The sequence below is a fragment of the Stegostoma tigrinum genome, chromosome 25, assembly GCF_030684315.1.
Source record: "Stegostoma tigrinum isolate sSteTig4 chromosome 25, sSteTig4.hap1, whole genome shotgun sequence".
NCBI lineage: Eukaryota > Metazoa > Chordata > Chondrichthyes > Orectolobiformes > Stegostomatidae > Stegostoma > Stegostoma tigrinum.
In genome coordinates, this window is record NC_081378.1 from 20111849 (window position 1) to 20127572 (window position 15724).

General features: G+C 42.2%; 1 protein-coding gene across 1 annotated transcript; it reads left to right on the forward strand.

Annotated features, from left to right (window-relative positions):
* Positions 1-133: 133 nt before the first annotated feature.
* arsa (arylsulfatase A) lies at positions 134-15470 on the forward strand. Its single transcript, XM_048553843.2, has 7 exons — positions 134-511; positions 1327-1786; positions 2621-2790; positions 4506-4630; positions 5427-5554; positions 7681-7783; positions 12604-15470. The coding sequence occupies exons 1-7, from the start codon at positions 294-296 to the stop codon at positions 12900-12902; spliced, it is 1503 nt and encodes a 500-aa protein (XP_048409800.2). The 5' UTR covers positions 134-293; the 3' UTR covers positions 12903-15470.
* The last annotated feature ends 254 nt before the right edge of the window (positions 15471-15724 follow it).

Genomic DNA, 15724 nt, shown 5'->3' on the forward strand with positions numbered 1-15724 from the left:
TTTCACCTACTTATGCTTCCCCGATTATTAGCTTTTATTCTTCCCTGATTTGCCCTCATCCGTCCATCGGTCTACTCGTCTCCCGCTGGTTTCAGTTTCTTTCAACGGTGCGCACGCGCAGTGTAGGCCTTGTGTATGACGTCAAGACGTTAAGGGTGAGCTTGTGCACATTTGCTGTCGTCTCGCGGGCCTGGTGACGTTCTATTACTCGCTCGCCAATTAACTATTGCTCCCGCTGTATTACCCTCTTAACCCTTAACTATTACTCTTCCTGTATTCCTGACTCCGGCCTGATGTTACCGTTCCTGCTCCTGCTGCTGACACCGAGTCTCGGGCTTGTTGCTGCTTCCAGACCTGGGGTGGTGCTGTTCTTGGCCGATGACCTTGGCTACGGCGACCTGGGCTGCTTCGGGCACCCGAGCTCCCAGACCCCGAACCTGGACCGGCTGGCGGCGGAAGGCCGGAGATTCAGCGACTTCTACAGTGCAGCCAGTGTCTGCAGCCCATCCCGGTGAGACCTGGGCGTGCGGTGGAAACGAGCAGATTTGTAATCTGTGCTGATGAATTGATTATTATTATCAAATGTCCAGATTTACAACAATCTGCCATGCAGTAGACTGATAAATTTGCATTGATTAACTTGCAACAATCCACATTAACTAATGTAACCATCTGCAGTAGTTAAATCCAGTGTTATGCATTGGTTAAAATGCAGTCATATTTAGCTGTGCAATAATTTGCATTGATTAATATGACGACTCAAATTTTCAAGCAATTTCTTTGATTTTAAAACGTCCAAAGTGTTTATTTGTGAAGTATAACCTTGTAGGAGATACAATGACCAAATTGTCACAGCAAACTCCAGCAGTCAGCAGCCTGCTAACAACTGAATAGTCTCTTTGTGGCATCGATTGAGAAACGAATACTTCCCAGGACACCAGCGCGAATTAGCCAGCTGTTCTACGAGCAGTGATAAAGGAGATTTTGCTGCAACTTGAGTGGGCACATGAGGCTTTGATTTAGCAGTTCTTAAAGTCAGCGTGTCTAACAGTGTAGCATGCTATTGATGAAGTACAACATGCCAGAATGTAATTTGCAATGAATAAGTTGCATTAGTGAATTGCAGTGATTAATTTGAATGATCTACAATGTACAATATGCAGCAAAAATATTTGAAGATGTGTCTATACCTCATACTGTTGGCAGTTTCTGGCGTACTGCACTTTGGGCCTACGCTGAGGTTTCCCAGTATAATTATGGGTATCTAGTGTAGGCAGTTAATTTTATATTGATCAGTAATTTTCATATTTTGCTTCTACCCCTTAGGGCAGCTTTGCTGACAGGCCGCTACCCTACTCGGTCAGGGGTTTATCCAGGCGTTTTCTACCCTTCATCAAAGGGTGGTCTTCCACTAAATGAAACCACCATCGCTGAACTGCTAAAACAGCAAGGATACAAAACAGCAATGGTGGGTAAGTGGCATTTGGGCTATGGGCTCAATGGGAGCTACTTACCCATCCATCAGGGCTTTGATAAATTCTTGGGCATCCCCTACTCCCATGATCAGGGGCCCTGCCAGAACTTGACTTGTTTCCCACCAGACACCAAGTGCTATGGAAAGTGTGACCAAGATGTGGTCCTTATGCCTGTGTTCAAGAATGACGAGATTATCCAGCAGCCAGTCTACTTTCCCAAGCTCATTCGACTGTATGATAACTTTGCAAGACACTTCATTCTGAAAGCAGCAAAGCAGCAGAAACCATTCTTCCTTTACTATGCATCACATGTGAGTATGACATCTTCATGGTACTTTGAAATACTGGTGCATTATATCAGGTCAAGGTGAAATTTTGCCGAAGTTAAAATTGTCATCCTCTTATTCAAATCTTTCTCTGGCCTTGCCATTCCTAACCTACCTCATTGCAGTCTGCCAAATTAACGTCTCTTACTTATGTCCAACTTACATATCTCAATCACTGCAGGTTATCCTTCAGCTGATTAGCCCCTAAGGTCTGGACTTTCCTTCCTAAACTCCTCTATCTCTGTAACACTTCCTCCTGAAAGTCTGAAACTTCTTAAAACTAAGCTTTTAGTCCTTTTAAAATTCAGTCATGGGATGCAGATGTTACCAGCAAGGCCACTATTTATTTCTCATCGCTAATTACCCTTTAGAAGGTGGCAGTTCTTGAACCTGTGTAGCCTTGTAGCGTAGGGCCGGTTTTAGTGCCAAAATGTATCATTCACAGTTCATTTGACAGTGCAGAAATATATCGATGTCGTGAGGCCTTAGCTTCTGACAGTGGTCAGAGGGATAACTGAATGAATAAATTCAAAATTGAAACTACACAATTATATTCCCACTAGCAACCACTGGTCATAATGTTGTTCTGAAATGTTGCTCATGAGTGTTCTGTACTCCTCGCTAGTCTTTCCGACTTGGACAACTCCTTCTCTAATGGACAGTTCCCTTTGCTCTGCTTTGGTGATTTGCATCAGATGCTCATGGACTTCGCGATAGATTCTTCCAAAAGGCATTGCACAGGGAACTGACACAAATAAGATTCATGAATGTGCAGAAACCACATTTTACTAATTCCTAATGTTCTGTTTTTCTTCGTAGCATACCCACTATCCCCAATTTGCTAGTGCTGGTTTCACAGGGAAGTCCAAGAGGGGCCCTCTGGGAGATGCACTGATGGAATTTGACGCTTCGGTGGGGGTGATATTAGATGCTTTACGAGATGCTGGAGTGGAGAATAATACTCTTATATTCTTCACTAGTGACAATGGGTATGGTGAATTTGAGATATTCAGATTCTTTGTTATCTGTCATTGCGATTTGTTAAAACAATGTTTTTCGTTCTATTTAATCATACCTGCGTGGTACTGCCACTTATTTTCCATTCGTAATTGCTGGAAAAAGTGGAGGTGGATCTTCTCCTTAAATCACTGCATTCCAACTATTTGATACAGATGACGTCTTGCTGGGCCATTTTGGAGGGTAATTGAGAGTCAGTGGCACTTTTATGGAACATGTAGTCCAGCTTAAGCAAGTTCAGCAGATTTTCTTTTCTAAAGTACCTCAGTATTGAGACACATTGATTGGATTTTTAGAATCATCCAACATCCTTCTGGGCTGTTTTTATTTGGATTAAATTTTTATTTCTTTTCTTTATTAAACTGAATTTGAATTCACAATTAACAAGGTAAGATTTTATGCCACATTCTTTGGATCATAATCCCAGTGAAATAACCAGAGCATTACCATGTTCTATTACTGCTCTGCGTCTGCAAGTGTGAGTTGCTGCTGTGCTAGGTTGGAAGTCAACGTTCGGAATTTTCTCACTTCCTTTGGAGGATGTTGTGAAGTAGTGTAAGGCTTTGTACCCTGATTCAGAGTGTATTAGACTGTGCGTTAAAGCTTTTTCCATGGCCAGAACTATATGTTGATGAAATCACGAAAAGTGGGGTTAATCCTGTATGGTGGAAGAGTATTGTGGGCAGCTGACCTCATAAAAGGATGTCAGTCATACTAGTAGAATGAGACCCTCTCAGATTTCTGTACTGGAATCCTGCTGTCTGTGGAATTTCACCTTCTGGCTCCGGAGCTACTACTGAGTGACCCGTTGCTACATGTGTGAGAAATATACAGTATGAATAGGAAGCCTATCATGGACTCACCACCACCATACACCACACTGTGTTATTGAGACACACAGATCAGTAAGCTCAAGTTGAAAATCTTCCATGCCAGTCACATACTATTCTTTACCGTAAAATTTTACAACCATTGTTACTAATAAGCATGTATGTCACCAGTTGATGGAAGTGTCAAGGACCCAGTAATTTAAGAGCATTAGGATGGGCACCAGAGGTGACCTAAAGAAACAGTCAAATACACAGCAGCTAGTTAGGAACTGGATGTACAACCTGAGAGGGAAGGGAGGCAGGTTCAGTTATGCCTTCAAAAGGATGAGCTCCTGAAGAAGAGATATTTTCAGGGCTTCGGGGAAATGTCCAAGGAGCAAGGCTAGCTAAATTACTCTTTAGGAGATTCACCATAGACTCAGTGGAATAAATTACCTCTCTCTGTGCTGTAATTATTATCAGACCTTTGTATGTATAAACATGACAGCTGCTTTCTGCTGGGCTGCACTAAATCTTGTAACCCAACACTGGTAATCTCTGAGCTTTAATTGGATTGTTTATCACTGGGAGCAAGCTTTCATCCATTTGAAATGACTGACCAGTCTCATGTTCAGAGCAATGTCAGACATTAGAAACATCAGACCAGTGTAGAGGGAGGCAGCTTTACCCTGATGTAACTTGTAATGCGCCTGGCTTGCTTGTGTTTGATTGGGGGATTGTGTAGATAGAACTTTAGTCATTTATCTGACACGAGGTGCAAAAACCATTGGGTTTCCCGAAGCGTTGTTGTCTCCTTTTTAACATGTGATTGAGAGACCAAGAAGCTGCACTTAATTGACTTGCTACATTTTTTTCAGCCCGGAGCTGAGGCGACAGTCACGTGGCGGGAATGCAGGGCTGTTGAGGTGTGGCAAAGGCACAACATACGATGGGGGAATGAGGGAACCTGCTATTGCCTATTGGCCTGGCCGGATCACTCCAGGTTTGTGACTATGTAACTGCCTAAGTATTATTTAAGCTCCAAGCACAAAAATGTAATTTTGCTGTTAACCCAAGGCTGTGAAAACGGTACACTAATTGGGATTCCACTCAATTATAAACCATTCCACTGGACACAACATTAAAGAAAACCCCTGAACTGATGCTGCCTGACCTGCTGTGATTTCCAGCGTTTTTTGCTTTCAGTTCAGATTCCAGCATCTGCAGTAATATACTCCTACATTAAGGAAACCCCTGATACTTGTTCTGGGGGTTTATCTACAACTCACCTCTATTTACTGTCTTTGTACCGTATCCCTCCATACCCAACAAATATCGGTTGATTTCAATTTCAGTTATGTACCCAACATCCACAGCACTTCTCGGGGGGGAGAGAATTGAAGAATTCCATCACCCTTCGTGTTTAAAAAGTGTTTCTGAATTTAATTCCTTAATGATTTGGCTCTAATTTTAAGATTACATGCCATTGTTCTGGTCTCTTCCAACATTGGAAGTAAGTTTTCTGTCAACCTTGTCAACTTCTATCAAATTGATGCCGTTGATTACATTTCTTGACCATTGCTTCTTTCTTTGGAAACACCCTCTTTTGTTTAGAAACTGGAAGTACACTTATACTGAATTTCTTTCTACGTAGAGGTGGTATTCAGACTGTTTTAACAATGGAGGGTAGGACTAACAATGTTGGAATTAAACATTGTTGCAGAAATGGAGACATTCAGGATTAATACATACCAGAAATATATGTCATGTTTTGGATAATATTCTTGTGCTGTTTACAGGTGTAACCCATGAGCTGGCCAGCACCCTGGATATCCTTCCGACAATTGCCAGCATCTCCGGTGCAAAGCTTCCACAGGTCAAGCTGGATGGATATGACATGAGTGATATCCTCTTCAATAATGGCAAGGTGCAGATTGTCACCTTCTAGGGCTTTGACTCATCTCTGTCTAGCCGCTAGTCTGTGCCTGTTTATTTCTTTTAATCTATCTTTGCCTGCCTCTTGTTCTCTATCAATCTGCCTGTCCCTCCATCTGCCTCTGACTCTATCTTTGATATGTGGTCTGGAGTAAAGTATAAGACACAATATTACAATTTGCAGATGTCATAAAAAGAAAGGTATGTGATACAAAGGAAACTGTCAAGTACTGCTGGTAGTTGGGCAGAAACGTCATATGACATTTAATATAGAGGAACAGGGAAGTGATACATCTTGAAGCAATACATATGGAGAAAGTTGTACCTGAAGTTATAAATCTTTAATTGGAGCAGAGAAACTTAAATCTGTAGGAAAGTAAGGAGGTAAGTAAGGAGAAAGCAAGTTACTGAAATGATTAAATTTTAAAAATGAAATCCTCGGTTCTGTATGTGACTGAACCACAGATATCATTGTTCAGTAATGACAGTGAATATTAAGAATTTGGTTACAGTGAGAGACAAGATAAACTTTTAAACAAGGCTTGGATGAAATGAGGAATGATTATTGCCACTTGTCAGTGAGTAACTAGAAGGTATTAGCTTAAAATCATGATCAAAAGAGCAAAAGGCAGAGGTTCATAGAAATGCTTTTGGGCAAGGCTTTGATAATTTAAGGGCTGCTTGACCTCAAAAGTATGAGGCAAGGGAAAAGCAGAATAATCGTTGAAGGTGAAGAATGCAAAAATGGTCTGGGCAAAGAGCAGAGGAGCAGGAGCTCACTGTGTCAATAAAGATGCAGTGGGCTGAATATCCCCCTTCACTTTAAAGTTTTCTGACCCTGTGCCTCAGCATTCAACTCAACTTTAGCAAGTCATTGTGCATTTACTACACCTGAGTGTTATTGCTGGCTTGATGGGAGACAATGGGGCAGTTCTGTGTGGTAGAAATTGGCCTGAGGGAAGAAAACTTAGCCTATCACTGACACACTGGCGATATGAACTGCATTCCTAACTTTTGGATCAATCATTGTAGGTGGTACTCACCAGGGAAGGTGTAATTTGCAAAGTGAGGTTTTGAGCTGAAATCTCTGGACCAGGACTGAGAGGCAAAATTGTTACTATGAGCCACACTGTATGGACAGAGCTCAGTTTTATAGACAATAGGTGCTGGAGTAGGCCATTCGGCCCTTCGAGCCAGCACCGCCATTCATTATGATCATGGCTGATCATCCACAATCAGTATCCTGTTCCTGCCTTATCCCCATAACCCTTGATTCCACTATCTTTAAGAGCTCTGTCTATCTCTTTCTTAAAAGCATCCAGAGAGTTGGCCTGCACTGCCTTCTGGGGCAGAGCATTCCATATATCCATCACTCTCTGGGTGAAGAAGTTTTTCCTCAACTCTGTTCTAAATGGCCTACCCCTTATTTTTAAACGGTGTCCTCTGGTCCTATTCACTGAACAGATTCTAACCAGGGTGGAGAGAGAGGCATCTTTTTAGGTGCATTTTAAATTTTTATATTTAGAACTTATTGTTTCATGAGTGTTGCCAGGTCTTAGCATAAGAAGGTGGGTTGGGGTTAGATGTCTGCCTTTTGTGTTAGTTGTGTGACCTTGCTCTGTGTAAATTGGATATTGGGTTTCCTCCATTGCAGTGGTAAATGCACTTCCAAATTATTTATTGAGTACCTCAGAGCTATTCCTGAGGTAGTAAAAGCAGCAATGTAATTGCAGTTTAATCTTTCTCATTACAAGGGAGATCACTTCCCACTTCCCACACAACTTGCAGGTTGTAACATAGCACCCCAGTGAATAAAAACGTTTCTGCTAACCCCTATCTTTGCTCTTTTGCTGGCGACAAACAGTTGAGCCATCTGCTAACACACTGATTATCTTCAGAGGGCCGCACATGTTTCACTGCGAGCCCTGAGTGCCTCTACAGATAATGCATCATAATGCAGGGCAGATGGAACACTGTGCAATCAGAGCTATTGTTGGCGACTGGAAGGCAAAGGAACTCTGTGCCTCAACCTGCAGTCAGGGTAGAAGGAATTACTTCTTATTCCTGTCTGCTGTATGTTCTCAACAACAATCCTTTGTGTACATTGTTTCTTTATAGAGCAAGAGGAAGGCCATGTTTTACTATCCAGTCACCCCCAGCGAAAAACTGGGAGTTTTTGCTGTGCGTTATGGAAAGTACAAGGCTCATTACTACACTCAAGGTAAGAAAGCACGTAATCATTTTCTATAATCACTCTAATCTATAGAGCTGCTCCTGGTTGTCGGAAAGTGAGAGATTAAGGGACAGGCTGCATATTGTGCAGCTGAATGTATAAAACAAAGACTGGCATCAAGTGATTGAGAAGAAGAGAGAGCTGCTGAGTGGCAGATAGTGGACGTTGCTGTGAGAGAACGTTGAGAAAGAGAGGTGATGAGTGAAAGAGAGAGAAGCACTGAGTGAGTTTGAGAGAACAGCCAAGTAAGAGAGTGAGATGTCAAATGAGTGAATACAGGAGGGACCATGTGATGGAGAGGCATCGAGAGAGCCACATTTATGGGATGTGGGCGGCACTGGCTGGGCCGGCATTTTAAATGCCACCTACATTTATCCGAGAAGGTGACCTGCCTTCTTGAACCACCGAAGTCCATTTGGTGTAGACAGACCAACATTGACATTAGGAAGGGAAGCCCAGGATTTTGATCTTGTGACACTGAAGGAATGGTGATATATTTCCAAGGATGGTGTGTGGTTTTGAGGAAAACTTGCTGATGATGGTGTCCCAAGTAAGTGGTGCCCTTGTCCTTTTAGATGGTAGTGGTTGTGAGTTTGGAAGATGCTGTCTAGGAAACTTTGGCAGTATACTGCATCTTGTAGATGGTACATACTGTTGCTTCTAAACATTGGGGATAGGGTAAATGGATGTGGGACCAGTGAAGTGGGCTGCTTTGTCCTGGATGGTGTCAAGCTTCTTAAGTGTTGTTGGAAAGGCAATCATCCAGGCAAGTGAGGTACTTGTCTTTTTAAATGATGAACAGCCCAGAAGGTGAGTTATTCGCTGAAGAATTCCTAGCCACTGACCTGCTCACAGTTAATAAAGCACGGTTTCCAGGGTTTTATTAATAGGGACATAGAGTACAAAAGGAAGGAAGTGATCTGAACTTGTAAAAGACATTTCTCAAACACTGTGTACAATTCTGGGTGCCGCGTTATAGGAAGGATGTGTACCATAACAGACAGTACAGACGTGGTTCACAAGAATGGTCCAAGGGATGAAAACCTTCAGCTGTTTGGATATGTTAGAGAGATTGTTACTGTTTTCCTTGGCGTTCTAATTGAGGTTTTCAAAATCATGAGGGAACGGATAGAGTAAATGAGGGGAAACTGTTCCCTCTCGTAAAAGGATCAGGAACAAGAAGATAGAGACTTAAAATGAATTGCAAAAGAATCAAGTATGATGTAACAAATGAATACTTCCCACGCAATGAATGCTTCTGGTCTGGAAAGAGCTGCTGGCAAATGTGGAAACAAATTCAACTTATGCATTCAGAATGGCTTGGATGATTGTTTTTATTCAAATGACATGTAAGGGTATGGGGAAAACACAGGACAATAGTAGAAGTCTTGATACTTATTTGGAGGCACAACTGAGTCGAATGGTCCCGTAGATGCTGTATCACAGCTGTAATTCTGGATGAGCGAATTACGGAGAGAAGTGCCGAAAGAAAGATGCCAAGGAAGAAAAGCACCAAGCCTATGAGTGAAATTTGATTCAATTTGATTTATTGTTGTCATAGTACCAAAGTACAAAGCTTTGTTTTGTGAGCAATACGGGCAGACAATACACACTGAGTGACTAAGTGAGAATGAGAGAGAACGGTTCTGGGTAGGGGAGAAGGAGGCACCAAGTGCATGAGTGAGAGATAGAAAGAAGGGAGTCTTGTGTCCTGTGAGTAATGAGGAGAGAGAGGTGTCAAGTGAATGTGAGGGAAGGGGAGAGGGGGAGAAGAGAGAGGTGCCAAGAGACTGAGTGGGGAGAGAGGGAGACAAGGGTGTCAAGAAAGTAAACCAGCATGTGAGCAAGACAGAGAGGGCAGGAGGCAGTTTGTAAAAGTGGCATTAAGTGAAGGCAAGACTCCAAAGGTGAATGGCTCTTTGAATGTAACAATTTAAGTTTTTTTAGGCATGAAAGTATGGATTTGCTAGTCTTAAAATGTGTACAAGTGGATAAAATATGGGGACATGATCAGGTGTACCCTGAAACTCCCAGAGAAGTTAGGGAAGTGATTGCTGAGCCCCATGCTGAGGTATTTGTTATGGAAGCCACAGGTGAGGTGCTAGAAGACTGGAGGTTGGCTAATGTGGCGCCACTATTTAAGGAAAGGTGGTAATGAAAGCCAGGGAAGTATAGACCCATGAGCTTGAAATCATGGTGGGTAAGTTGTTGGAGGGAACCCTGAGGGCTAGGATTTACACCTATTTGGAAAGGCAAGGAGTGATTAGGGATAGTAAACACAGCTTCATGTGTGGGAAATTGTGTCTCACTAACTTGTTTGGGTATTCGAAGAAATAACAAAGTGGATTGATGAAGGCAGAGCAGTGGACATGATCTATATGGGCTTCATTAAGGCTTTCGATGAGGTTCCTAATGGTAGATTGGTTGGCAAGGTTAGATCTCACAGAATAGAGGGCGAACTAGCTATTTGGATACAGAACTGACTTGAAGGTAGAAGACAGAGGGTGGAGTCGAAGGGTTGCTTTTCACACCTGAGGCCTATGACCAGCAATGTGCCACAAGGATCACTGCTGGCTCCACTGCTTTCCGTCATTTGTATAAATGATTTGGATGTGAACATAGGAGGTACAGTTAGTAATTTTGCAGATGACATCAAAATCAGTGGCGTTGTGGACAACCAAGAAGGTTACTTCAGAGTACAGCTGAACTTTGATCAGATGGGGCAGTGGGCCAAGAAGTGGCAGTTGGAGTTTAATTTAGTGGCACGGTGGCTCAGTTGTTAGCACTGCTGCCTCACAGTGTCAGAGACTCGGGTTCAGCTCCACTCTGGGGCGACTGTCTGTGTGCAGTTTGCACATTCTCCTTGTGTCTATGTGCATTTCCATTGGGTGCACCGGTTCCTTCCACAGTCCAAAGATGTGCAGGTTAAGTGGCTTGGCCATGCTAAATTGCTCATAATGTCCAGGGATGTATAAATTAGGTGGATTAGCCATGGGAAATGCAAGGTTACAGGAAAAGATTAGGGAATTGGATGTGGGTGCAATGCTCTTTGGAGGGGTGGTGTGGACTTGTTGAGCCAAATGGCCCGTTCCCACGTTGTAGGGATTCTGTGATGTAAGATAAATTTATGAAATTCAATGTGAGGTTTTGCACTTTGGAAAAAAGAATACAGGCATGGACTATTTTCTAAACTGTGAGAAAATTCGCAAATCAGAAGTGCAAAGGGATCTGGGAGTGTTGGTCCAGGATTCTCTAAAGGTTAACTTGCAGGTAGAGTCCGTAATTAAGAAAGCGAATGTAATGTTGTCATTTATCTCAAGAGGGTTGGAATATAAAGGCAGTGATGTGCTTCTGAAGCTTTGTAAGGCTCTACTTAGGCCGCATTTAGAATACTGTGTCCAATTTTGGGCCCCACACTTCAGGAAGGACATACTAGCCCTGGAGCGTGTCCAGCGGAGATTCACACGGATGATCCCTGGAACGGTAGGTTTAACGTATGATGAATGGCTAAGGATCCTGGGATTGTACTCATTAGAGTTTAGAAGGTTGAGGGGAGATCTAATAGAAACTTACAAGATAATGTATGGTTTCGAAGCAGTGGACGCTAGGAAGTTGTTTCCATTAGGTGGGGAGACTAGGACCCGTGGGCACAGCCTTAAAATTAGAGGGGGTAAATTTAAAACTGAAATGAGACGACATTTCTTCAGCCAGAGTGTGGTGGGCTTGTGGAATTCATTGCCGCAGAGTGCAGTGGAGGCCAGGACGTTGGATGCCTTCAAGGCAGAGATCGACAAATTCTTGATCTCAAAAGGAATCAAGGGCTACAGAGAGAGTGCAGGGAAGTGGTGTTGAAATGCCCATCAGCCATGATTTAAATGGCAGAGTGGACTTGATGGGCCGAATGTCCTTACTTCTACTCCTATGTCTTATGGTCTTATAAATGTGAGGTGCTGCATTTTGGAAAGGCAAAGCAGAGCAGGACTTTTATACTTAATGGTAAGGTCCTGGGGAGTATTGCTGATAAGGAGACCTTGGAGTGCAAGTTCATAGATCCTTGTAAGTGGAGTTATAGGTAGATAGGTAGTGAAGAAAGTTTTCCTTTATTGGCCAGTGCTTTTGAGTATAGGAGTTAGGAGGTCATCTTGTGGCTGTATAGGACATTGGTTAGGCCACTATTGGAATACTGTAATCCTGGTCTTCCTGCTATAGGAACAATGTTGTGAAACTTGAAAGGGTTCAGAAAAGATTTACAAGGATGTTGCCACGGTTGGAGGGTTTGTACGGCAAGACTGAATAGACTGGGACTATTTTCCCTGGAGCATCAGAGGCTGAGGGATGACCTTGTAGAGGTTTATAAAATCATGAGGGGCATGGATAGGGTAAATAGACAAGGTCCTTTCCTTGGAAAGGGGGAGTCCAAAACTAGAGGGGACAGGTTTAAGGTGAGAGGGAAAGATTTAAAGGGATCTAAGAGGCAACTTTTCTTCATGCACAAGGTGGTGCATGTATGGAATGAGCTTCCAGAGAAAGTGGTGGAGGCTGGAATAATTACAACATTTAAAAGGCCTCTGGATGTGTGTATGAATAGGAAGAGTTTAGAGGGCTATGGGCCAAATGCTGGTAAATGGGACTGGATATATTTAGGATACCTGGTCAGCATGGATAAGTTGGATCAAAGGATCTGTTTCTATTCTGTACATTTCTATGACTCTATTAATGTACAAGCCGTAATATGATAGACCATGCAGACAGTTTATTATAGTATCTGAAGGAAGGTTTTAACAAAGATTTTCATTCCTGATTATTAGGTTCCATTCTCAGTGATACCAGCCCAGATGAGTCCTGCCACTGGAGTGCACCAATCATGCGTCACAAACCTCCTCTGCTGTTTGACTTAGAGGCAGATCCTTCTGAGAACTATGGTCTCAGCTGCTATGAACTTCCCACTTTCAACTCAATAATTGAACTGATCCAGAACGAAACAATCAAATTTGAGTCTGGAATGGAGTTTGGAGAAAGCCAAATGGAGAGGGGATTTGACCCTGTACTTGAGCCTTGTATTAAACCTGATTGCAAGCCACGACCTCAGTGCTGTCAACAGACGTAGCCTGGAAGAAGGAAGGAAAGCAAAATACAACCTAACAATTATATTACTAACACTTGCTAATCTCACACTGAAGCTATCCCATTTTGGCTCTGATTTGGAACAGTGAGAAAACTCCAGTGGTGTTCTGGCTGCCTAGAATCTGTGGTTAAATCCTTGGGTGCACATGTGTATTTGAGGATGAAGTAAAGAGCATCATATCCTTGTCAGGAAGAAAATGCCAAGTAAAGAAGAGTCTTGTTTCCTTGTCCTGTTAAAAATTAAATCATTGCAGTGTATTTTATTAATCGCAGCTTCCTCACTATTTGTTTGGCCAGTTGACAGTGATGATAATACTGCAATCCTAATCTCCAAGTCTCCCATTCTACCCACTCTGCCTGTGATCCTCACTTTGTTAAAATTGAGATGCAAAATAATTTAAACTGATTTTTCTTTTTTAAAAAAAAACCTCAAAACTATAAAATTCTTCCCCTCCATTTATCTCTTCTCCCGAATTTGCTGGCTTTCAAAAATCATCTAATCAATATATTACTTCATCTTCTCAAGTTCATGCATCAGTCTTGGTCTTGGATAAGACTAGTCTTGCTTTTCCTCTGGAGTGTTATGATCTTGGACCAGACTGCCATACTTGTATTATGATCTTGCTAAGAATTAGTAACTTTTTCTTTAAAGTCGACAGAAGTGTGACATCCCAGGTCCTTACTAAAGGAATAACAATGCAAGATCCCAAAGTTTTATTCAAACAACAAGCATTACTCTATAAACTGAGAACAGTAATACAATCCACAATATATATACAATTTTTATTCTAACAACTAGAATTAACCGGAGTTAAATATGGTTCACAGGCAAACCCTGTAGAAGTATCAGATAGCAAATATGTGCAAGACAGATCCCATAGATTTCTTAGCAACCTCCCCAGACATCGATAGTCAGTCATCAAATTTTCTTTAAAACTTAAACATTCTTAAAATCGTAGAATCCCTACAGTGTGGAAGCAGGCCATTTGGCTCATCGAGGTCACACCGACCCTCTGAAGAGCATCCCACCCAGACTGACCCTATCCCCACAACCCTACATTCCCCGTGGCTATTCCACTAGCCTGCACATCTTTGGACTGTGGGAGGAAGCCAGAACTCTTAGAGGAAATCCACGCAGACACAGGGAGAAGCTGCAAACTCCACACAGTTGCCTGAGGATGGAATCAATCTGAATCCGTGACACTGAGAGGCAGCGTGCACACCCCCAACTTTTTTTTTGAAAAAGGCTGAGCTTCAGAATTCCCTCAAAAAAAAATACCTGCTGTCAAAATTTGTCTCAACGAGTGGTAACTTCTGGTGGTTCACAACTTTCTGAACCAGTTATCCCCTTAATTCTGGAAACTGGATTCCAGTACTCTGGCACAATTTGATTTATTTATAGCTTCACCTAGCCAGTCTTGCTCGTATTTCTCTGTACCCTAATCATTTTGCTCAGCTACACAAAATAAATACTGTGTGTATATCTTCACGCTCAGTTGCACTGAGATATTAATGGAACTTTGCTTCTTGCAAACTTCCTTTGCCCCTAGAATTCTCCTCAACCCTGACCTCAGTGCTTAGCTGCACCAGCTGGCTCCCTGGACTTCTGCCAAGTCCTAACTGGTTGAAGCCTACTGAAGCACCTTTTCAGGTTGGAGCCTGCTCCTAATTATCTGAATATCAACCCAAAAGTAGCAACATTCTCCTCTGACTTCTGTCCAACTTTGTGAATGTTTGAGTGACCTATTGAAAACGCAGCACAATCTCTACCCTTCAGTATTGACTATAGCTAATATTTGGGAACACTCAAATGTAACAACACTTTGGAACTGCCAGATATTTGTACATGCTGGCTTGCACAGTATAGAAAGGGTACAAAAGGATTCCATCACAGGAGAGAAAAGAACTAGGAACAGAAGGCACACATTCAGCCACTTTGAACTTGTTTGCTATGCTGTTTAGTCATGTTGATTTGTGTGTCAATTCCATTTATCTAACTATCCCGTAACAGCCTTCAGCAACAGAAACCTATCACTTTCAATCTCGAAAGATTGAATTGACCACTATCATGGGAAAGTGTTCCAAATTTGCACGAGTGTTTGTATGAAGGAGTGTTTTTTTTCCCCCCCACACTGCACAAAATTTTCTTTATTTACATTATATAATTAGTTTAAAAATCTTACATCATCCCCTCAGCCTTCTGAACTAAAGTGAATCCAAAGCAGAGAGTGTGGTATGTTAGAAATCCATTAATGTAGACAGTAATCAAATCTTGTATGTCTAAGCAATTATCGGTGTGTTTTACTGGGTAGAGATTTTATAACAGTTTTCTGGTGTTCGGTTTAAGCTGCTGCAGTGTGTGCTACAGTGCCAGGAGTATTGCTGTGATTCTGGTGATCTCTTATGGAACAAGATGCGATTTGTAAAATTAACTCCAATTGATTATATTACTGTGACCAGCAAAGTTTAAAATGTCTGAAGAGAGAACAAACTGCACTAATTTATCACTGTTATATGTATGCTTAGGGTGTAATAAATGAATGTATCTATATGGGGATGAATTTAACTCAAATTATTTTGTAAGCTGCTATGTTGCAGATTCTTGAATGCGTGAGAGCTCCCCTATTTGACTTGATGAATGTGAAACTGAGGCCTGGTTTAGGTTTGACTCCAGCTTTGCTGGAAGTTCAGAACTTACCCATCAGGTGTGCAAGTGTGTCCTTTGATGCCCAGTCTACAGAGGGTTCTTGCTTCTAAGCCCTGTCCACAAAATTTGGGAACACACCAGAATGGGCATCAAACGAA

Bases quoted from the DNA above. Each gene is read 5' to 3' on its own strand.
- arsa (XM_048553843.2), top strand. From the start codon at position 294: ATGTTACCGTTCCTGCTCCTGCTGCTGACACCGAGTCTCGGGCTTGTT. The intron at 1,787-2,620 runs GTGAGTATGACA...TTTTCTTCGTAG, and splicing joins TCCTTTACTATGCATCACAT to CATACCCACTATCCCCAATT. The intron at 4,631-5,426 runs GTTTGTGACTAT...TGCTGTTTACAG, and splicing joins GCCTGGCCGGATCACTCCAG to GTGTAACCCATGAGCTGGCC.